The sequence below is a fragment of the Rattus rattus genome, chromosome X, assembly GCF_011064425.1.
Source record: "Rattus rattus isolate New Zealand chromosome X, Rrattus_CSIRO_v1, whole genome shotgun sequence".
NCBI classification, from domain to species: domain Eukaryota; kingdom Metazoa; phylum Chordata; class Mammalia; order Rodentia; family Muridae; genus Rattus; species Rattus rattus.
In genome coordinates this window covers 108,757,418-108,781,819 of record NC_046172.1, presented here as the reverse complement: position 1 = coordinate 108,781,819, position 24,402 = coordinate 108,757,418, and the positions used below count along the sequence as shown (strand labels likewise).

At 39.4% G+C, this 24,402-nt stretch overlaps 1 protein-coding gene across 1 annotated transcript in view; it reads left to right on the top strand.

The window, feature by feature from the left end:
• Window positions 1-6,755: 6,755 nt before the first annotated feature.
• Window positions 6,756-24,402, top strand: part of LOC116888293 (THO complex subunit 2-like) — a 72,238-nt gene continuing 54,591 nt past the window's right edge. Inside the window, 2 exon segments of the mRNA XM_032889566.1 lie at window positions 6,756-6,850; window positions 23,902-23,960. Coding sequence (XP_032745457.1) covers window positions 6,780-6,850; window positions 23,902-23,960 — 130 coding nt within the window. The 5' untranslated portion in view covers window positions 6,756-6,779.

The following is a 24,402-nucleotide window of genomic DNA, read 5'->3' as shown; positions in this document are numbered from 1 at the left end:
AAGGTTTAGTGGAGACCAGTTTTAAAAATAAAGTGTGGGGGGGGGGGGGAGGAGGACGTGGAGGGGGTGATGACTGGAAGGTAAATAAATAAAATAAATAATAAAAAAGGAAGTGGAAGAGGAGAGGATAGAGACAGATACTCAGTACCTACCTCTGACCTTTGCATGTAGCACACACACACTCATTGAACAGGCAGGATGGCTCAGTAGGTAAAGCCCTTGCCTTGCAAGTCTGATAACCTAAAGAGGATGATGTAGAATAGACTTGTACATTGTCCTCGGTCTTCTCCGTGCATGGATTCATACCCACACGTCAAATACACAATGATGATATTTTTTTGAGGCATGCTTTCTCCACATAGCCCTGGCTCTCCTGGAGCTCACTGTGTAGACCAGGGTAGCCTGAAAGTCACAGAGATTCACCTGCTTCGTCTTCTGAATGCTGGAATTAATGACATGTGCTATCACACCTGGTTAAATGTATAATTTTGATTAATGTTTTAGTTATCATGTAAAATAATGTTTCCTTGTGGCATTTTCATAATATACACATTGTAGTTTGGTAATATTTACTTCCATAGTGTCCCTGGTACACTCTATTCCTATAGTGTCCCTTCTGCTGTGTGTGTGTGTGTGTGTGTGTGTGTGTGTGTGTGTGTGTGTGTGTGTGTATCTAGATCATCAGTGAGAGAAAACATGCAAGATTTGTCTCATTTTTACATCGTATGTTTATTCATGTGTTTGTCAACTGAAATCACAATGCTATTCTCCTCAGCTAATGCCTAATGAGTCCAGTGCTAAGAATTGAGACGTCTGTGATTTGCTACTGATTATTGAGAAGATGCGCACCGTTGGAACTGTCTTACTGTTTTAATTCTGAAATGACCATTTGGTCAGACAGAAAGGTGTGAGAGCTTTGAGGAAAGCAGCAGAGGCTAGGCTGGGTTCTCAGGTGGAACATATTATTTTTAGACATGCTATTTTTGTCTGTCAGTGTGTTGATTATTTACATCCATTTCTTCAATAATGTGAGGTACGCCATTCATTTTCTGTAATTTTCCTCATCTGTGTCCCGTGTTCCTTCGTATTATTACAGTGATTCACATCCTTTGTGTGCTCTACATGAAGCCTTCTCTGACTGGTATTTCATCAGTTCATTGTGAGACTTCTTTCATACATTTGGTCCTTTTCTCACACTGACATTTTCTAGCATCATTTTTCTTTGCTTCTTTGCCTTTAACAAGATTTTTTTTCCTTCATAGTGAGATCAGAAGATGAATACTTTCAACCAGGGCCAAAGTGCTGAAGCTATTATGAGTAGGCTAATGGAGACAGCAGAGAGGGGGTAATATCTGCGCGCTATCTTCAGCAATATGAAGGAAGTAGGCACTAACATTGGCATGGAGTTTTGACCCCTGCCTTTCCTTTGTGCAGTGGCAATAGGTGAGTCCAATGAGGTCCTGCACCGTGGCTGGCACTCATCATAGTTGTCAGGGTCTTTGGCAGTCTGTTCTGGCTCAAATGTAGAGGGTAGATGTCTATTTTCTTGTTTGCAGGTGTTCTCAGTAACTCTCGCCATTAAATTTAGAATATCCATTAAACACACTATTTGGCTACAGCAGGCACTGCTTCTGGCATTCAGATAATATGGACTGCTTTTGAGAACTCTCTTGAAGGTTTTCCACCTTTACATTGATTAACTTTTTTTTCTTTTACCTTTTTTTTTTTTTTTTTTTTTTTTTTTTTTGGAGCTGGGGACTGAACCCAGGGCCTTGCGCTTCCTAGGGCAAGCTCTACCACTGAGCTAAATCCCCCAACCCCTTTTTTTTTTTTTTTTTTATCTTTATTTTTTCATCTTTATTAACTTGGGTATTTCTTATTTACATTTCAATTGTTATCCCTTTCCCGGTTTCCAGGCCAACATCCCCCTAACCCTCACCCTCCCTTCTCTATGGCTGTTCCCTCTCCATCCTCCCCCATTACTGCCCTCCCCAACAATCACGTTCACTGGGGTTCAGTCTTTGGCAGGACCAAGGGCTTCCTTCCACTTAACTTTGCTTTTCTTATATGAATACCCTTTGATGGTAACCCTAGATAAAGCCTGGATTCTCTGCACATGGAATCTTATGGTTGAAGAGTTCCTGACAGGGTGATTTGATGAATGTGGTCTTTTTCCTGAGGTCAAGGGTCAGATTGCTATAGGTCTTGGAGATGACATCAAAGGTGGTCTTGGTGAAATTGTCTAGGGTGGCAGTGAAGTCATGGTGACATGTGGAAGACATAAATACTAGCCATGAGCAGTGTTTCTTGGGCACTGGAGCAGAGACAATGTCAGTGTGTCTAGGGATAGGGATGAGACTCTCCACCACAGAGCTATTACAGCCTGTCACCTTGCATGGAATAGTGTGAGGCTTGCTAATTTTGTTTTCTCAGTAGCTTCTCCACTAAAGGACAATGGTAAGCTTGGCCAATGATGGCCCCTGGGATGCCAGTGGCAACCTTCTTGGGTCTGTTAATATTCAGACAAACATGACATTGTAGTCCTCACTGTTAACAAAAATCTTGCATCTTGTTTGTTGGCTAGCCCAAGTCTGCTTCTGCACTGGCATGATTGATCTTTAGACCCTCAACCTTAAGGGATGCTTCCAGAAAAAAAGTTAATAATCTTAACTCTTTGATGAGCAGGGAGAATAGGTAGATGTCATTCATGGACTTGATTCTTTTTTTTTTTTTTAAGATTTATTTCTTATATATAAGTACACTGTAGCTGTCTTCAGACACACCAGAAGAGGGCATCAGATCTCATTACAGATGGCTGTGAGCCACCATGTGGTTGCTGGGATTTGAACTCAGAACCTCTGGAAGAGCAGTCACTGCTCTTAACCACTAAGCCATCTCTCCAGCCCCATGGACTTGATTCTTATGTCCTTGACTAGACTGCCAAGCTTGGTGACAGAAACCCATTCCTCTCTATCTTTGTGTCCATGAGCATTGTGCCCTTAGCCTGTTCCTAGAAGAAATTCCTTGGCTACCTCAGCCTGGGTTGCACAGGTCTTCAAGGCCATCTTCCTGAACTAGCATCATCCAATCTAGCAGCTGTTGCAGCTCTAGCTAGGTTCAAAACCTGACTTGTGCTGAGAATTACAGGCATGTGACTCCACACTCCTCACAACTGCTTCTATCCCCCATCCTCACAAATTGATTTGTTTTAAACTCCTTAGTTGATAACTTGTTATTTTTCCACTGAATACTTTCTGTATTTAATCTGGCTTTGTCCAGTTTTAGAGTTGTTGTGTTTGAGCATCTGCTAATAACAAAGTCCAAAGTTGAGGTGGTAGCAACTGGGTGCATATAGAGTCCCGCGTCTCACCACTGCATCCCTGAATTTCCAACTCACTGTCTTCAGGCCTGAGAGGAGGTGAGTCTTCTCTAGGTTAACATCTTCATCAGTGAGAACCATCTTGCACATTTTCCTATCAGTATTGGTTACTTGGAACTATTAAATATGACCCAGAATATGGTCCTTGGATTGTTCAAAAAGGTCATCCTTTCTGGTGGCCAGTTGCTTTAAGGGCTCATTTCTGTTAGTTAAATTATTTCTCCACATCATCTTCTGGAAGTTGCTTCCACACTATGTGCCTGGGTGGCCAGGGGACATATCTTTTAAATAGAAGTATAGGCTGCTTCATACTTTTGGGTCCCTGCCTCTAAGTACTCCTTTGGATCCTAAGGAACCAGTGTTCCTCTTGTCCAGATCCACTGAGTTGTCTTTTCCCAGACTCACCCTCATACTTCTGGTTGCTCCTTGCAGAAGTGCATGAACCTTCTTCTTTGTGTCCTATAAGCAGATAAACCTTAGGTAAAGCCACCCAGATGTACAAGAAGTCCCCTGCTGGGGAAGGTGCCAGTTTATCTACCTGCTATATCACCCTCTCATTATTTTGTCTCCTTTTTGTCTATGACTCTAGAACCTTTCCTCTCCTCACGCAGTTTCCCATCTATTTTCATGTTCTCTCTCTCTCTCTCTCTCTCTCTCTCTCTCTCTCTCTCTCTCTCTCAATATGTATTTACATATGCTCATGAATGTTTGATTAGAACATTCTTTTCTATGATAATAGAGTATGTATTTTTGTTTGTTGACTTTACTTGGTTAATGAATTTTCCATGGAGATGATCCTTAACAATTGAACAATTGACAGCCTTTCTTTTAAGCCAGGGTTATTCAAAGAGGGATCCTCTCTGTTACAATTTATTAAGCAGGTGTAGTTCCTGGGGCCTGTAAATCCAGCGCTCAGGAGACTGAGGCAGGCTACTCATTGATAGTCTAGCTATTATGAGGTAACCTGAGTATTAAAAGTACATATTTTAGGGGTAGTAGTTTCAATTAACATTCCTAAAGCAATGATTTTACACTTGCTTAGTCAAGTAGAAATCCCTCTTCCCTCAAGAAACATGTTTGAGAATACGTTGAAAAATGTGTCATTATTTCAGAGAGACTTCTTTTTTAGGAAGGTTGCTTGCTGTTTGTCAGTAGCTGTGGCCAAAGAAGAAACTACAGGGAAGAAGTTCGATTTCAGTAACTCTCTCTCCTTTCTCCCTCTTTTTCCCCTATCTAGTGTTAGCAGGTGAAACAGGAGGGTGATCAAGGGTGGGAAAAATGAGACCCAGCTACACAGAGCCCTAAGATGACTTCAGTTTGGGGGTCCTTCTGGCTCTGCCTCTGATTACAGATTTCTGTAGATTTGTTTCTTTTCTTTTCTTTTAAACATTTTCTTATTAATCATTTTATTTGTTTATATTTCAAATGTTATCCCTCTTCCTGGTCTCCCTTCACAACCTCCCCCCTCCCGACTCTATTCCCTTCCCCCCCTTGCCTCTAAGAGAGTGCTCCCCCACCCACTCCCCCACTCCCTCCTCACCCCTCTAGCAATAATGGATGGAACTAGAGAATATCATCCTGAGTGAGGTCTTGTTTCTATTCAAAGATTTATTTAAAAACATTTTTTGGTGTGTGTATGGATGCTTGGTCCACATGTATGTCTGTATACCACATATGTGCACTGTCATCGGACATCATAAGAGGGTGTCAGAACCTTTGGGATTGGGTTACATTCAAATCACCACTTGGGTGCCCTCTGGAAGAGTAACCAATGCTCTTAACTGCTGAGTCATTGCTTCAGGAATGATCTGTACTAAAGTATAACTATTTCTGCAATGAGTAATAACTCAGGACTATTGGAGGGGAGTGTGTTATCCACTTGAAGGTTTAGAACTGGCCCAGCCATTGAGCTGTTTAAGGCATATAAAAATAGGAGGCTTCACTTGTCTTTTATTTGAGAACCCAGAACACTGGGACAGGTAAGGAGGAGTGCTGCCGTCACCGCAGGGGTGATTTGAGTAGAGTTATTTGGGTTCAACAACATAATACTGTTATTATTACTTAATTACAGGTATCCTAATGAACTCAATTGTGCCAATAATGCTCTTTATAGCAAAAGAAAAATATGATTTTTGGAGTGGAGAAAATCCCTTGTATTTCTTGTCTCCATTAATCTTTTTCAGACAGTCTGTATATAAACTTTTGGCTGGCTTGGAGTTTGCTGTGTTGATAATACTGGCCTCTGACTCACAGAGATCCTTCTGTCTCTGCCTCCAGCCTTCATAAATCTTGAAGAACTACTGTCAGAATTCTAAGAGCTTGACAACTGAAAAGTACAGTCCAGTAATTTTGTAGAATCTCCCTCAATAATGGTCATGTTTGCTGCCTACAATAGTAAATTAATATATAAAAATTGGTATTAGCAATTTTAGGAAGTTGAGTAGTGTTTTTCCTAGCACTTCACTGGCAGTCCCATGGTGTCCATTTCTTTTCACTTGCTTGTCCACCTTGCATTAATTACTTCCAGGCTGAGGGGAAGTTGCTACACTTCTGCCTCAGGCTCCCAAGTGTTGGAATTGTATCTGTGTAAGCTCACTTGTTCTATTTCTGAGATAATTTAGCTCCCCCCCCCCAATAGTGAAGTACCAAACCAGAGCCCTGTTTAAGGTAGGCAAGTGCTCTAGACCCAAGTTACAGTGCTAACCCTGGTGGAATTTATTTTCACCCACATAGGGTGATATCTTCCATATTTTCTTACAGTAACGTTTTGCCTTTGTAATAAAAATTAGTTTGTGGAGAGATTATAACACCATAAGCATTGTTTCTCAGCATACTAATGTTCCCTAGCTTGACAGCTAAAGTAAGGAGTTAAGATTTTGGGGATCATACGTTTCCCAGCGTTTATCCATTATATTAGCACATTACTTGGCGTACCAAGTATCGTTGCCCTATTCATATTAATTTTCTATCCAGTAGTTAGTTGAGATATTTCTTATGTTCCTTTTTTTCCAGAAGCTCATGTCACGGCTTACAGTTCTAGCATCCGCCAATGCCTAACAATACGGAGCGCTTGAAAAATTACGCGTTTGAATTAGTGGTTTGGGGTAGATATTACGGGAGATCATAAAGGCCAAAGCGGTCCCGGCGTTTTTGTTTTTTTGTTTTTTTTTAAATGTGTATATATATTCTAAAGGGAACTAGGGATGAAAGCTGTGAAGACCCCCGGCGCGCGCCGCCTCTTTGTCAGCGAGGCCTGAGGCTTCCGTTGGGTGGGGAGGTAGGTGGGGCGGGAAATCTAAAACCGAAGTCGCAGCTTCCGTCACTCCCCGTGGGCGGCGCTCCCCTTTGACCCCTCGCTCGCTCGCTACACATCCGGGCCACTGTTACTAGCGAGGGGAAGATGGCGGCCGCGACTGTGGTGGTTCCCGCAGAGTGGATAAAGAACTGGGAGAAATCAGGGAGAGGCGATTTGTGAGTGTTCTGGCTGGGGGAAGGCGTCGGGCGCCCTGAGGTCGGGGCGTTGGGAGGATGCAGAAGTGGGGTTCAGGGGCCGGGGGCAGCGGCGCCCCCTCCCCCACCCGGGCGGCGATTGAGGATGGTTGGTTGGTCAGGAGTTTCGAACTGCCTGAGGAGCAGAGCGGGTGGCCGCCGCCGAGCGTCTTCCTTCTCCCAGTCTCCCTGAGAGCCCCGTGGTCCCTTCCGGAGCACCGCTTCCTTTAGGTCTCTCAGCAGAACTTCCGTCTGGTCCCCTCAGGTCCCCCCGTGCTCCTGCCCTGTCTCTTTTTGTCTGTCTCGCTCGTTTTCTCCTCAGCTCACTCGGCTCCTTTTCTCTCTGTGGGTTCGCAGCTGGGGCTGTTTGGGTCCACACTTGCCATTTCTCTCTCTGTCCCGTTTTTCCTCACTCTGTACCTAAGGCGACTCCTGCAGTTTGGCGCCCGGCCTCTCCTGTGCCCGAAGTCTTAGGAGGGCGAACTGTCCCGAACTCTTTCTGGTCCTCGCCGCCAGTGGCAGAGGAGCAGGGGCGTCGGGGACAGCCAGGCTTGGCAGCTCTGCTTTCTCAGGGAGCGTCAGCTCGCGCTGCCCTGGCCCTGCGGTCCTCGGGAAAGTGTGGCAGGGATTGGCGCTTTTTGCCAAGTCCCTACCAGCATGTCACTTCAGAGGGATTTCGGGATGGGATTCAACTTTTCCTGGTAAAATGTTTAGGAAACCCCATTTTGACCTGGAACTGCAGCTAATGCTTGCCCTCCTCGAAGTTTTTCTAGTACTTTAGGATATTTTGTTTCCTTTGAGTCCTACATTTATTTTGTACCCTTGCCCAGTGATTTCCCACAGTAGTGGCTTTCTTGCCCCCAGTAGCCACCCCACCCCTACTCCCCGTTAAAGTGGCAAAATTAACACCGATTTGGGAAAACAAAAGTTCTAATTTCTTCTTCTGAATCACTCTGGAAGCTTAGCAGTCAATCCTGTGTGAGATTAACTCTCCTTAGCTTCTGGAGCTGTCTCCCTCCAAACTCCCACACTCCAGCCCAGTATCAGGTTCCCAGTTGCTCGAGGGAAGATAGAATCTGTGAAACTAAGTTACTTCAAAGAAACACGGTACAACAATTGCAGGCTCATGCTCTTGTAACGTGACTTACTCCCACCACCAACTTGTGCTGTTGTGTAAAATGTAACTGTGTGAGTTCTAGAATTGGATTGTCTGAGTAAGTGGCTAGCTTAGCTAGCTCACTTAACTAGCCGAGTGACCTTGGATAAGTGCTTAACCACTTGGACTGTTTCCCCTTGAGTAAATTGGGAATAATAAGCGCTCTACTCAAAGGATTGTTGTGAAGAGTAAATGTCTGTAAAGCTCCTGGCTTATAGTAAGTGCTCAAGTGGTAGCTGTTAAAAGTAATATTGTTTCAGCTTTTAGATATTTAAACTTCTTGGGACAGTTCTTGCCCTTGCAGACTCTACCTCTCTGTTTAGCAATTAGTTGGCCTCTGACATCCTGCATATTTACTTTTGTATGCTAATGAGCTGAGAGGCCCTTGAAGAAAAGGGATGGCATCTCTTCCTTTTGGTACAACATGGCTTCCAGCAGATACGTGGAGTACCTTAGGGTTTTGTTAACTCACAGGCATGTCTCACCTATCAGACAAGCATTCGTTTTTAATTTTGATGTGCCCTGAGTGCTGAGAAGGCAGGATGGGAAGCAACTCACCTAAAGCATTCTAGGTTTGAGGGTAATCCTTCCCAAACATTTAAGCTCATCATGATTTAGCATCTAAAGCCTATTCATTTATGAACTGTCATGTTTGTGGCCGCTCCGCTTCCTTCTTCTAGGTGGATTTCACTGTGTGTGTGTGGGGGTGGGGGTGGGGGTGGGGGTGTAGCGTGTGTTCCATCAGTGAGCTACATCCACAGACCAAGCTTTTATCAGTTTAATGTTTTTACTTTCACCTTAGAATGAGTATTAAGAATAGGGGGAGGAGCCCTGCCTAATTTCTGACTGGCAATAGGTGGAGGAAATCTAAGTGATATATGAAGCCAAGAATATAAAATGGAATTTGAGTTTATATATATTTACGTGATCGATGCTACCTAGTGTTAAAAGAGCTACTTAAAAACTGTATATGTGGGTTGGGGATTTAGCTCAGTGGTAGAGCGCTTGCCTAGCAAGAGCAAGGCCCTAGGTTCGGTCCCCAGCTCGAAAAAAAAAAAAAAACTGTATATGTATTTTCATGTGTATTTATTATATAGCTTGTTGAATGTGGTTTGAATTACAGTAGAGCCAAATTATTGTGACAATTTAATGATTATATAAATATATATATAGTTTCTGTTATTAAGAGAACTTAACTTTTCTCGAGACAGTGACCTTGTAGCTCATACTGACCTTGAATTTATAATTACCTGGGTGCTAAGATTATAAATTATAGACATATCCTACTATACTAGCTGAGAATTTAAAGTTGGATGACATAGCTTGGTGTGGTGGCTCATACCTGTAATCCTAGCACTTGGGAGGATGAGGGAGGAGTCCCAGGAGTTTGAGGTCAGTAGGAGCTACATGGTTAAAACACTTTGTTTGAAACACAACAATAAAAGCCAAAAGAAAATTAAAGCCACAAGGGCTTGAGAGATGTCTGGGGTGGGGAATTAGGAGCATTTACTTATTTCAATTCTCAGGACCCACATCTGATGGCTTATGGTCTCCTGTAACTCCAGGGGATCTAAAACCTCTGGTCTCACAGGCACCTGTACACGCACGCACGCACACACTTAAAACATATCTAAAAAAAAAAACCCAAACTGAATCTATTTAATATAATGAAATGTTTTACGTTTTGCCTTACTGGTAAATGAATCTAGAGTCTTTGTATATACTAAGCAAGTACTACTTCTGAACTATATCTTTAGCCCTTTACAAAATTATTTATATTAGCATACAAAGTAATACATTTTATTTTGACATTTTCATACACGTCATACTTTAATTTGCTGGCTTCTTCCTTACTGCTTTCCTTTACCCATTTCTTGATGGCCCTTTTCTCCTAACTAGTTCTGCCCTTTTCTTCTCTCTTCTCTCCTCTCTCCTCTCTCCTCTCTCCTCTCCTCTCTCCCCTCTCCCCTCCCCCCTCCCCCCCTCTTTCCTGGAACTCAGTTTGTAGAACAGGCTGAAAAATTCGGGGATTAAAGGCACTCATAAACCACCATGGCTGACCTTTATTACATACTCTTGATCTACCCTTTTCTTTCCTTCAAATTCATTCCCCTCTTACTGTGCCTTTCTGTTTTCATGACTTAGACATATGTATATGTACTCTTAAAATGTGGTATTTGTCTTGCTTAAAATAATAATTTACTGTTTTATCTATTTCCCTGTAAATGTAATGATTTTGTTTTCCTTTATGCCCAGCCCATTTTGCTGCCACCATCGTTGTTGTCTTCATCTTCTTTCTCTTCTTTCTCCTCCCCCTCCTTCTCTTTTCTTCTTTTGGGTTTTCAAGATGGGGTTTTCTCTGTGTCTCTATCTGTTCTGGTCTGCCTCCCAAGTACTAGTTAGTGGTGTGCCCGCACTATAGGCACGCTTCCTTTTTTTTTTTTTTAAAGACAGTGTCTTAAGTATCCCAAGCTGGCTTTGAACTTCTGTATAACTGAGAGTGACCGCGAATATATGATCTTCCCTCTATTTCCCTAGTGCTGGAAAGTCCTAGAGAGGCACACCACACCCGGTTTATTCAGACTTGGGGATTGAACCCAGGGCATAAGGCGTGCTAAGGCAAGCACTGTACCAACAGAATTACATCCTCAGCCCTTTAATTTTCTATTTTGAGACAGGGTCTTGTTCAATTGTCCAGGCCAGCAATGAACATGAAATCATCCTACTCCAGCCTCTCAAGCTTCAGGGATGGCAGGCCTGTACTGTTAGGTCCTAACATAATGAAATATTTTAAACAATCACTATTTAAACAATGTAAATACATTACCATCCTCTACTTTGTTTTCATTTATTTGACTTCTTTTCCTTATACACAAACTTTGTTTCATATAGCTTAATTTTAGAGGTTTAAAAAAATCATGTTATAGATATTAGCATTTTTATCTTTTTAAATAGTATTGTGAATATATTACAAAATTTAAATATGAAATAGCAACTAGAAATGCTAAAAGTGAGGGTAGAGTAAATACATTTGGTTTTTGGAGGATGGCCATATGTAAGATTATTTCTTTTTTTTTTTTTTAATTTTTTTTTTTTTTTTTTTTTTTTGGAGCTGGGGACCGAACCCAGGGCCTTGTGCTTGCTAGGCAAGCACTCTACCGCTGAGCTAAATCCCCAACCCGTAAGATTATTTCTTAGGTGGATTTTTCCCTTTTCATTTAATAATTTTAAATGTTTTTGGCTTTTAGAGATAAGGTCTTTTGTAGCCCAGGCTGATCTGGAACTTGCTTTGTAGTCAAGGGTGACCTTGAATTCATTATCTTCCTGCTTAGCCTCCTCACTATTGGGATCTCAGGTATGTACCACAATGGCTGGCTGATTATTCCTTTATGAAAGAGCAATAAGTGCTCTCCAGTCCTGAATTTCTTTAAAAGTATGTGTTGTGTTTCATGAGATTCCCAAGTTTTTATTGTTTGTTGTATTGTAGCAGTATATAGCTATTGTGAGAGTTAGAGTGTCTGTAGTGATAGAAGTAACATGATGGTGAGAATAAGCTCAGAGGTAAAGCAGTTTGCATAGCGTATCTGGTCTTTGCTATTTTCTGAGTTCTTCTTCTCACCCTTTAGCCCCATGGTTTCACCCTCTAAAACTAATTAGGCAAGAAACAAGGATAAGAGGGGAAAGGGGAGAGAGGAGGAGGAGGAGAGAGAAAAAGAGATCCTTGAATCCAGTTTCTTTCCTTTGTTTCTTCTTTGACCACACAGCTACTAACTGTGAAACAAATCCCCATAATGCTTCTGGGGAGGGCGGTTGGTCCTTGAATTTATGTACCCTCTATAAAGTTCCCAGAATTCCAAATGTCATACAATGGCAGAAATTATCTGCAGCTGGCAAAACTTGTATTCTTCTAGAGCACAAGGCAAGTCACGGTCACCTGCTGCAGACAGTCTGAAGCAACCCCACGTCCCTTCATGTAGGATTAAGAAAAAAAAGCACATTCTTATAATATTTCTGTGTTTTTTTTAAATAAACCAAAATTCCAAAATTATCAAAAATGTCACTATAGCATAGCATGCTCTGAATTCCCTGATCTTTAGCACTGAAAAAAGAAACAGAAAAAAAAAAAACCCCACAAACTGTATAGGGCATTTTGTAATTTTCAAGGAAGTAAACTCTTCTTTTTTTGGTGAAATATTTCTTAATTTTTTTATTGCTGATACAATTTTCAAGGCAGTATATGTGATGTAATGAAAAGACAGTGACAGAAAAGGCAGAGACATTAGGAATGAATATCTAATTGACATTCTACTGCATTATCAATAGTTGCTTTTTCCCCAAACTATGCCTCTGGCAGTCCTAAATGAGAAAGGATTCCTTTTTAGGCTGCTACTAACTAGTAACTTTTGGCTATAGATCATCATTACTTCTGTCTCAGACTTTTACTTCCTGTCTCAAGGTAACCTGCAGTTCCCCTGACAACTCTCCCACTAATAATTGTAGACCTTTTCTAGTGTCTTTAAAAAGGCCAAAACAAAACAAAAACAACTCAAAAACTCTTTTACTGTGTCCACCACAACAGGAACTTAAAAAAATGTTTTTTTTTGAGATTATAATGTTATATCATTCCTTCTTCCCCTTTTCCCTTCAAACCCTTCCATATAACCTCTTGCCTTCTTTCAAATTTATGACTGACAGCTTTTTTTTTTAAGATTTATTTACTATGTATAAGTATACTGTAGATGTCTTCAGACACACAGAAGAGGGCATCAGATCTCACTACGGATGGTTGTGAGTCACCATGTGGTTCCTGGGATTTGAACTCAGGACCTCTGGAAGAGCAGTTAGTGCTCTTAACCGCTGAGCCATCTCCCCAGCCCTGACAGAGCTTCTAATGACAAATATGTAACTGTATTCCATGAAAACCAATTGTCTGTTAGCCAGAAGATCATGGCTTTGAGGAATAAGCTTTGTTAGTAATATTTCATCTGTCAAAACAGTCCATTACTCACATACTTGTACACTATTAGTTTTAGAGTGTATGTATAAATGTCACTTATTTTTTTCAACATTTAAATTTTGTCTGTGTATGTTCATATAGGTGTGTATATTTATGCATTCTAGGATGCAGGTCAGAAGACAATTCTTGTTATTTATTTTTCTTCCATCATGTGAGACCAGGGGATTGAATTCAGGTCATCAGGCCCAATTGGCAGCAAGTGCCTTTACCCACTAATACAGTTCTCCGGCCCACCAAATATATTTTTAGATGTTATATAACTTGTAGGGCCGGAGAGATGGCTCAGAGTAAGAATGCGTACTGCTCTTGCATAGGACCTGAGTTTTATTCCCCTTGTCTATGTTGGGGTGACTCATAACCAGTTACAAGTGGTAACTCTAGCTGCACTGGAATCCATCACCTCTGGTATCCCCAGATACCTATACATGATTTATATACACTCAAAGACATATACATAATTAAAGATAATCAAAGGAAATCTTTAGGTGCTGAAGAGCTATCCCAGCAACTGTTCTATACTAGTTCTAGGAGATAATGTCTCCCACCCTCTTTTAATTTTGCAGTCTCTGTGTGTGTTCACGAGGTGCCCATGAGTACACTTAAATACACATGCATACACCAAAAATTTAAACAATTCTTTAAAAGATTATAAAACTTGTATCATGATTTTCTTCTATAAGAGGTATAAAAATAGTAGAGGGCTCCTGAAGGTGTTATTGTTTTATTGATTTATTCAGTAATTTGTAAGTATTGTTCAAGCTGGCCTAGAACACCTGGTAATTCTACTTCAGTGTCCGTAGTGCTTGGTCTCCAGCCCCTAAAACTTGTCTTTTGAGACAGAGTGTCCAGGCTGGCCTTGAACTGGCTGTATAGTTAACGATGATCTTGAATTTCTAATCTCACACCTTCACATCTCAAGGACTAGGATTCCATACAGACTGATAGTATCATACCTAGTTTATAAGCTGCTGGGGATCAAACCTAGGGCATAGAATACATTGTTGGCCAGCACTCTACCCACTGAACAACATCTCTGGTCCTGAAACTTTTAATTTGATTTCATATTTTACCTTGTATTCATGAATTAAGTGCAAATCTTTGTCTGTTTTTCTATTAAGAGAAATTCATTCTTCAGAAAATGTTGATGCAACATTAGGGAATTATTAAGTTGCTACTTTGTTTGCTAAGTTATTTTAGAATGCTGAAATAATTTGCCTTTAATGAAACTGCTTTTCCTACTTAGAAGGGTAAAGCTTTTGTTAATTTGTCTTATGATATTTCTTGCTTTCTTCTTAAGTTCATGTTTCTACAAGGTAAAATGATTTTGTCCTCATATTTATTTTTGAGGGTAGTATTTTTGTTACAGCATTGAAAATAGATCAAGTACTATGCTTAAACTATTTAACCTTTTTGCTATATGTTTTTAAAAACTAATTGAAGCACAGGTGATTATCAGTCTTTTATATTTGAAGCAAGCTTACAAGCTGTGAGCACAAGTACTTCAGGCTTGTTTATGTTTCCTTTTTGCTGAAAATGGGGAGTAAGATGAAAAGATAAATATTCATGTTAAGAAGATTCACAGTATACTTCTGAAATCATTAGAAGAACATAACTCATTCAATCATGTTTTTACAGATCTTTAACAGAAAGTAGGTTTCTGTGTTTGTTCTTAGGTGTTGCAGCAGCATTTCCATAATAGCACAGAACTATTTGACAAGTGGAAAAACTGGTAAACTTAAATATTAAGAGTATAAATTAATACTGATGTTTTGGCTGAGATAGAATATTTGAATATTTTAAGGTCATATTATAATGGGCAAGTATATGAGGTAATTTTGTCTGTTATCATCCTGTAATGTAGAGTAGTTTACCAGAAGTGTTTGACAGATAGGACAGTAAGAGGGATGCAACATTCAGAACCAATTACATTTAAGGATACTTGCTGGCCTACTATTTGTGGATTGCTTCAAGAAGACATAGTTAAACTGATACTTGAAAAAAACTTTTTTGAGACAGAGTACTCCTATATCCAGGTCTGCCTTAATCTTTCCATCTTCTTGCCCTCAGGGTTCTAAATGCTTTTTTTTTTTTAAGGACACGATCTGTTATGCCAGTGAATTGCCTGAATGTGATAAAACCATTAATGATTTTGTATACAATTTTAGCAAATCTTTGAGATGATAACGATATTGTCTGCAGGCTAATAAATGTGCTTGTGGCCTAGTGACTGACAATATAAAATTTCTTAGTTATGTAATGATGACTGTATCATAGGTAGGAGTTTAGAACACTAACACAATCTCTCTTCAGTCACTGAAAGGCTTATTGAAAAAGACATGTGTTACTATTGCTGAAAGTAGATGAAGCTGGTGGAAATGTGTGAGGAACAAAGGCATTTGTAATAAGGAAGAATTAAAAAAACAATTTCTACTCCCCTTTTGAGACAGGATTTTACTCTGTATTCCATGCTGGTCTAGAACTTGTGGTAACCCTGCCTCAGTCTTTCAAGGCTTTGGGATTTCAAATGCATGAATTCCTACAGCTTGTTGCAATTTCTTTCTTTTTCTCCCTCCCTCCTACTCTTCCTTCAAGACATAACACATGCCAGGTACAAGCTTACTGTTACAGTTCAGGTTGATCTTGATTTCTGATCTTTCTACTACCATATCCCAAGTGCTGGAATTACATGTGTGCTGCTAGGAATCAAATCCAAGGCTATGTATGCTAGGTGATCACTGAGCCATATCCTGAGCCTACAGTGAGTATTCAGTACATGTATACAAAGCTAAGAACACCCAGTATATGGAAGGTAGAGGCAGGAGGATCAGGAGTTCAATGCCAGTTTGAACCGCATAGTGAGTTTGAGGCCATCTTGGGTTTTGTGAACTTTGCTTCAAAAACCAAAACCCCAAGCCCTCCAACAATGTATACAGTGTGTAATCATCAGACTAGAGTAATTGGCATATGCATTACCTCAGATCAGCAGTTCTCAACCTTCCTAATGCTGTGACCCTTTAATGCAGTTCCTCATGTTGTGGTGACCCCCAGCCATAACATTGTTTCATTGCTGCTTTATAACTAATTTTGCTGCTGTTATGAATTGTAATGTTAATATCTGATATTCAGGATATCTAATATGCTACCCACAAAGGAGTTTCGACCCACAGGTTGAGAACTGCTACATCAGATATTTATCTGTTGTGCTAAGAATACTTAAATCCTCTCTATTGGCAACTTCTTGAGACAGGTCTTTTTCCACTGAACCATCTTGCTAGCCCTGTCTAGTTGAATACATTTTTAAATAGGTAGTGAGTAGTTAATAGTTTATAATGGAGATTTTCAAATTTTATATAGATTTAATTAGTAATTGCTTTGCATTTGCCTTTTATTCTTAATTTTGAACGTAATTGTATAGCTAGTATTGGTGTTACTTGAGATAGGAGAATCATAGTTTGTGGTTTGCCTGGGCTACAGACTGAGTTCAAGGCTAGCTTAATAAACTTGTCCAGACTGTTCAAAGAATAAAAGAAGAAGGATAAAGGTCTATCTTATTGAGAGAGTGCTTGACTAGCATCTGCAAGGCTATAGTTCAGCTATAGTAGCAAAACAGCAAAGAAAAATGTATAAGTTAAGTTGTGGACCAGAAGGTGTTTATTGGGTTTTTCTAGCCAACAAATGGAGTATCAAAATATATGATACAGAGGCAAGGTAGAGGGATGTGGGTAACCTATAGCATAGATACTCTCTGTAAGTGATGGTATTATGGCATCATATTGGCATAAGATAGTATAGATAAACAGAATCTATAAGCTTTTTTTTCTCCCAGTGCTGAGGATTGAATTCTAGGTATTGCATATGCCAGGGACATATTCAACCCACTCACAAATTGGACAGGAGTAGAGGGGCTGCTGGCAGGAGTTGGAGGTGAAAAAGGATAGAGTGGAATTGATAAAAATATAGTACTCATGAAATTGTCATAAAAGAAAGAAACTCGTTGATTTAAAGTGTTGGTATGGCTGGGCATGGTGGTCCATGCCTTTAATCATAGCACTCAGAAAGCAGTAACAGGCAGACCTCTGTGATTTCAAAGACAGACTGGTCTACATAGTGAATTCTAAACCAACCAAGGCTACATATATATTGAGATCCTATCTGGAAAAAAAGTTGACCTATAAGATTTTTTTCTAAATTGTGAAATTGAACAAAAATATAAAGAAGTGCCTAAATATTAACATGTAGAGCATAGAGAGTTGTACAACTCAAATGCAATTCACGTGCCTATAAACTAACATTTAGAGGCTAAGACAGGAGAATAATGAATTTGAGGCCAGCCTTAGCTACATAATAGAAGTAGAGTTAAAAAGCGAGCTAACAGCTGCATGTGTGTAGGCACACATTTAATCCCAACACTCAAGAGATGAGCAGATCTCTGAATTCGAAACCAGCCTGGTCTATTGAGCAAGTTCTAGGCCAGCTAAGGTTACATAGAAAGACCTAGTCTCAAAACAAACCATAAACTTATAAACAAAACAACAAAAACCAAAATGCATCTATTTTACATCCCCATCAGGTAACATAACCTCTTTTTCCGGATCTCTCTTTTCACCACCTCTGTGATAATCATTATTTTGGCATTTGTATTTTGTTCCTCCATATTCTGCATCATAAGTTCTGGGATTATAGGCATGTGTTATTATACCTGACTTTTAGAGTTTGAATCACATATTAATGAGGATGGGAAGATTGGCCAAGCTGAGACAGGAGGATCAGGAATTTAAGGTTAGCTTGAGCAATATGAAACCTAGTTTTAAAACAACAGCAGCAAAACTTAGAAAAAAAAGTCAGTGTGATTTGTGTGTACTTCATTGTAGCTTATTATTTTCATTGAGCATCTTTTAAATATATTTTATTGGTCTTTAGAAGTTCTGGTTTATCCTCATGAGGATCTTCTTTATATCTTTTGTTTGTGTTTTCTGTCTTAGTTAGGGTTTTACTATGAACAGATACCATGATCAAGGCAGCTCTTATAAGGACAACATTTAACTGGGGCTGGCTTACAGTACAGGTTCAGAGGTTCAGTCCATTGTCATCAAGGCAGGAGAATGGCAGCATCCAGGCAGGCATGGTGCAGGAGGAGCTGAGAGTTCTACATCTTCATCTGAAGGCTGCTAGAAGATTGGTTTCCAGACAGCTAGCACTTAGCACTAGGGTATTAAAGCCCACACCCACAGTGACACACCTACTCCAACAAGGCCACACCTCCTAATAGTGCCACCTCCTGGGCCAAGCATATGCAAACCATCATAATTTCCTATTAATTTTTCTTTGCTATCTTTGAGATGCTTCATGTTTGTGGGCTATATTGCATTTTCGTAGGTACATGCATATTCAATCTTAAAACAGTGACCTCTAAACATTTTTTTGAGGTTGGGTTTTAACTTTGTAGCCCTGGATGCCTTTTTTTTTTTGTTTTTATTTTTTTAGTGTTGTGTTTTCTAAAGATACATCGTACAGCATACAGATAACATCGTAATAGAATAAAGGAATCTTTTGATTTAGCACCAAATTCCATAAAGCAATGACTACTGCACAGCTCTCTTGGCCATATGAACAGCAGAAATTATATTTCACTTTTTTTTTATTAACTTGAGTATCTCTTATTTACATTTCGATTGTTATTCCCTTTCCTGGTTTACGGGCCAACATCCCCCTAACCCTCCCCCTCCCCTTCTTTATGGGTGTTCCCCTCCCCATCCTCCCCCATTGCCGCCCTCCCCCCAACAATCATGTTCACTGGGGGTTCAGTCTTAGCAGGACCCAGGGCTTCCCCTTCCACTGGTGCTCTTACTAGGATATTCATTGCTACCTATGAGGTCAGAGTCCAGGGTCAGTCCATGCATAGTCTTTAGGTAGTGGCTTAGTCCCTGGAAGCTCTGGTTGCTTGGCATTGTTGTACATATGGGATCTCAAGCCCCTTCAAGCTCTTCCAGTTCTTTCTCTGATTCCTTCAATGGGGGTCCTGTTCTCAGTTCAAGCCCTGGATGTCTTAAAACTCTATGTAACCTAGGCTGGTCTCTAACTCACAATAAATTTTCCTTCGTCAGCTTCCTATGTGCTGATACGTGCCAGAAATGTGCCATCATGTCTAGCTAATAGTGATCTTTTTTATGTTTGTTTTTGAGATAAGGTCTGGATATGTAACCTAGGGTGGTCTATAATTCATGATTAGCATCTGCATCCACACTGGGACTTAAAGGTGACTTTTGATGAACAGAAATGGTTCATTTTACTATTGTCAGATTGATCCATTATTTGCTATGCTAGTAGCCTTTATGCTTAATGCATCCCTTTCCCACTTTTATCATTCTTTGTATTTTTCAGACAGGGTTTCATGCTAGCCCAGACTTTCTTGAAATTCAAGATAGTCCTCCTGTCTCAGTCCTCTGAGTGAATAAACCTTCCTGACTCCAAGGTTAATGAGGTTATCTTATATTATTTTGGGAACTTTATTTTCTTTTTGAAATGGGGTCTTGATCTGTAATCTACCCTGGGACCTTGATTTGTAGTCTCCTAGAACTCTCCTCATAGGCCAAACTGGTCTCAAATTCAAGGCACTCCTCCTTCCTCCACCTCAGGAGTATGGTGTATGGGCATATATAGGCATGAGGCATGATAGCTCTTTCTTTTCATTTTGATTTAGCATTTAAAATCATTATTTTGTGTATGTGAATGTGTGTGGTGTATGTGTAGGGGTGTGTGTGTGTGTGTGTGTGTGTGTGTGTGTGTGTGTGTGTGTGCTTGTAATTTCGTGAGTGTGCTGTTGTATGCGTGTGGTGGTCAGAGATATTCTCTCCTTCCACTTTGTGTAGGCTTTTTCTCTCCTTCTATACCTTTGTATGGGTTCCTTGGATTAAATTCAAATTCTCAGGCTTGTGGCAAGCACCTTTATTTGGTAAACCATCTTGACAGCCCTTCATTTTTCAATCTTTTGTAGCTGGCATTGATTTTTATTGTGAGTTAGGGATTGTAATAGGTTTATCGTGATTGAGGTTATGAAGAAAATCTAGTCTCACACAGCTAAATAGCTAGCAAGGACATCACGGTTATATTAAGCTTCTTGGGTGATTATGCACATTATTGTTTGATATGTCAAAATCCTAATCTCAATCTCTCCCTCTGTCCTCTCTTTGTCTGTCTGTCTCTCTGTGTGTGTGTCTGTGTCTCTGTGTGTCTGTGTGTCTGTGTCTGTGTTACGTATTTTTTTCTTCTTTGCCTTTCATGTGGTTCCCAGGGATTGAATTCACTCCTTATATTTATCTATCATCACAACTGGCTCTACTTTTTATTTTATTATTTTTTAAAGAGAGATTTTATGTTGCCAGACTGCTTTAGAATTCAGGGCTCAAGTGACACTTTCTCCCTATACCCAAGTTTAAACAACCTTGGTGCCAGGTATGGTGGTGTAAACCCAGTATTCAGGAAGCAGAGGCAAGACTGTGGCAAATTCCAAGTCAGCCTGGTCTGTATAGTTAGCTAGGGCTGCATAGTGGGAGTCTGCCTTCTAACCCTCCAGTCTCTAACAAGAAGGTAAAAGAAACCAAACCAGAAACCCCTAGCTAAACCAGACCCCCCCAATCAAATACAAAGCAATGATATTGTGATACTTTGAAAATAAAATCCATTTGATTCTTTTTCATTTTGGAATGGATCTTTTATCCACAGTCATTTTTCAATATACAACGTTCATTTGGAAAACGACTTTCATTGAAATATCCAACTCTTCCAAATATTGACAAACTTCATTTTATGGTATCAAATACACATTCCTTAGCGTTACCACCAAAGATGATCAGGGAATCCTCTGTGACAGTAGTCATCCCCATAGTGGCAGAAACAAGATTTTCAAAATTATTTTAGCTCAAAAGCTTAGAGTTTATCATTGACAACAAATACTGTTTTCCTTGAAGTAACAAACTTGGTTCGTTGTAATTATAGCTTGTTAGTTGTTTCTTAAGTGGAAAAAATGGTGTTCTATAAAAACAAGATAGTTAAGCTTACAGTTAAAAACCACTGTCATGTCTGAATATGTACCTCTGACTGGCCTGGAATTCACTATTGTGGATCAGACTGGCCTCCAACTCACAGAGATTCATCTGTTTCTGCCTCCAGAGTGCTGACATTAAAGACGTGTACTACCAAACAAACAAACAAACAAACAAAAAAAACAAACCACTGTCATGGGCATGTTGGTGACTACCTATAATACTAGCATTTTGGGTGGTCAAGGTAAGAGAATTACATTGATTTAGAGGCTAGTCAAAGCTACATAGTGAGTATTTTCCAACCCTAAATAAAAAACCCTATCTGAAAAAATAAAGACAGATTTACAAGTAGTTTTCATGCAGACAACTGATAATAATTTAATGTTGGGTAGGAATTGTTTATGTAAACTTCTCATTTTATCAGGATATTTAAATGACATTTTAAAAAATGACAGCACTGGATATGATGTTACACACTTGGAATCTCAGTGCTTGTGACACTGAGGTTGGAAGATCAAGTTTGCCAGGCTAGCCTGGGCTACAAGGTAAGATATATGGTGTCTGCCAAACAAAAAAAACTAGGCGAGCACTCTGGAGGTAGAGCTACTGGGAAACAAAACCCCAACTAACTACCCCTCCAAACCTCAGATATTTTAGAGCTCAGACATTTTTTTTGTTGGTTCTGGAGATTGAACCTTATGCATGCTAAGAAGTGACTTACCACTGGTCTATACTCCAGCCCTGTGTTCTGAATTTGCATAAATTAATAATAAATTTTTGATGCTAAGGATTTTATTCATAAGCAGTATTTCTTTAGACAGTCTCTGTGTTGCAGATTTGCTGAAAGATGATGGTCGAGATATTAGGGTGAGTGTTTTTTTTTTTTTTTTTTTTTTTTTTGAGCATGTCTACTAAGCATCTGAGTTAGGAAATCCGGTAGCAGTTGTAAATGTGTTTGGTGTAGAGATAAAATTGGAGGTAGATATACCTAAGAATTACTGCCTTGGAAGTGGGTAAGATCCCACTGTGTGTATGGGGGAGAAAGTGGTGCTGCTAAGAGCAAAAAACAATCAAATATAAGGACAAATGATCTTGCAAGCATAAGAGTGATGATTCCACTGAGAAGGAAAGGGAGGAAGGGAAAAGGACTTGGACATCCTTAAGCTGAGATTGGAAATGCTCCAAAGTCTGAAACTTCTTGAGTACTGAGATACTGCTAGGAGAAACTTCCATTACTGACAGGCTGAAAGAACACAGCTTAAAAGCATGGTTTATTTAGTATCTCCAGGGAAAACAAGACCCTGTTAGTCCCTTTCAGCTACAGTAACACCTTTTCTGAGCATGTCCAGGTTCTCACTTGCAAGTCTGTCTACTAAGTAATAAAATGGCATATGTGTTGTCACTGTACAGCAAACTGTTGAATACATAAAGTTAAATATATATGATTATTATTAGAGGGTTGTAGAAATGGTTTAGCAGTTGATAGCACTTAACTGCTCTTTCAGAGGATTTTAGTTCAGGTCCTGGGACCTATGTTGAGCAGCTCACAGCTGCTTGCCTGTAACTCCAGCTCCAGGGGATCTGACACCTTGGTGCCCTCCACAGGCACATGAACATGCTATACATTAAGAAAAATATACACACATACATGAAACCAGTTCTTTATATATGTATGAGGTATATATGAATCAAAATATATTTCATGTTATGTTTTAGTCCTCAGTCTTATCTTAGGTACATAAAAATGTTTTGAACAGAAATATGCAAAAAGTAAATTCTGGAATAGTTTTTGTTCTAAGCATTGTAGATAGGGTATAGATAAGGGATACTCTTCCCCTCAGTGTATTAATTCATATCCTGTAAGATGCCCCTTTTGGTGTTTTTTGTTTTGTTTTTATTTTGGGTTGCACAAACATTTTCTAGTTTCTAGTTTAGTAATCACCAACTCCTTGTCAATCTTGTTTCAGCTATATTTCCCTTTCATTATTTTATTGTTTTGTTTTTGTAGTAGATAGCATGTTATCTATAGTGTTATATTGAAGATGAGAATGCAGTATTTCTTTGACATTCTGATTTTATTTTCTCTGGATGGTGTATTATTTCATCAGTAGCTGGGACATAATGCTTTTTAGTCTGTTTCCATGGTGTAAAAAGCCACTGACAGATGGTAGATTTTTTTATTAGGGATCTTAAAATGAAGATGTTCTAATTCTATCATTTTATTGGCATATATTATTATACAAAATAATGGGTTTCATTATGATCTTTTAATTTCTGTGCACAATTTACTGTGGTCATATCCAACCCTAATCATTCCCTCTTCTCTGCCCACCCTCACTCACAGTGCTCCCTTTATGTTTTAGCCTTTGTCCAAGGGGAAAAAAGAGGGAGGAATCTAGATTTCTTACCCACCATTTCCTCTTTTGGCGGAAATAGTTCAAAATGGAGACATTTTATTTGAGATAGGGCCTCAAATTTACTATGGTAGTAGTTTGTTTTGGTTTCTTTACCTCCTAAATCCTAGGATTACAACCATGCATCACTATGTCAAGTAGAGACATTTCTTATTTACTGTTGAGTTACCCAATGTTCATAATGAGAGGCAGAAAATTTTTATGTAAAAAATGATTTGCTAATTTTCAGAAAGATGGGTTGATGGATCTCAATTGATGGGTTAGAAGGTTTTGTCATGATCATTGGTATTTAAATACATCTGGGACATTTCCATATACTTTTAGGAGCTAAAACTTGTTCTTTAGGAATCAAATGTTTTAGGATTGAAATTGATACTTTTTTGTTTTTTTTTTTTAAATTCTAGTTTGCATTTATGCCGGATTCTCAGTGAAAACAAAAGCCATGACAGTTCGACCTACAGAGGTATGATTTTTAAAAGTACCATAGCTATCGTTTTTGCTTTGTTTAAAATTGTATATCTTTATTTGTTCTTATGTATGGAAACCAAAAGTATAAGAATGCATGTAATTAAGACCTTATGGTCAGTAATAAAACTGTAGTTAACACTAAGACTATACATCTTGGATACACACATTATTTCATCTGTCTTTTATAATTGTTTGTACATTTGTTTAAATTTCTGTAGTTAGCTGTACCAGTCATAAATATGAGAGAAAGCTATCCTGAAAGAAAAACAGTTTTGCTCATATTTGTACTAGAAAATTTCCATCAACCCAGTTCAGTGTTTTTGCTCAAGCTGGATGTGTTCAGGTGGTATCTGGGGAGCTTGTTAAAGGCAGTTGTCATGGAAAATATAAGCAAAGGAGTGTTTGCTGCATACACAGATAGGATATATTAAGTAAAA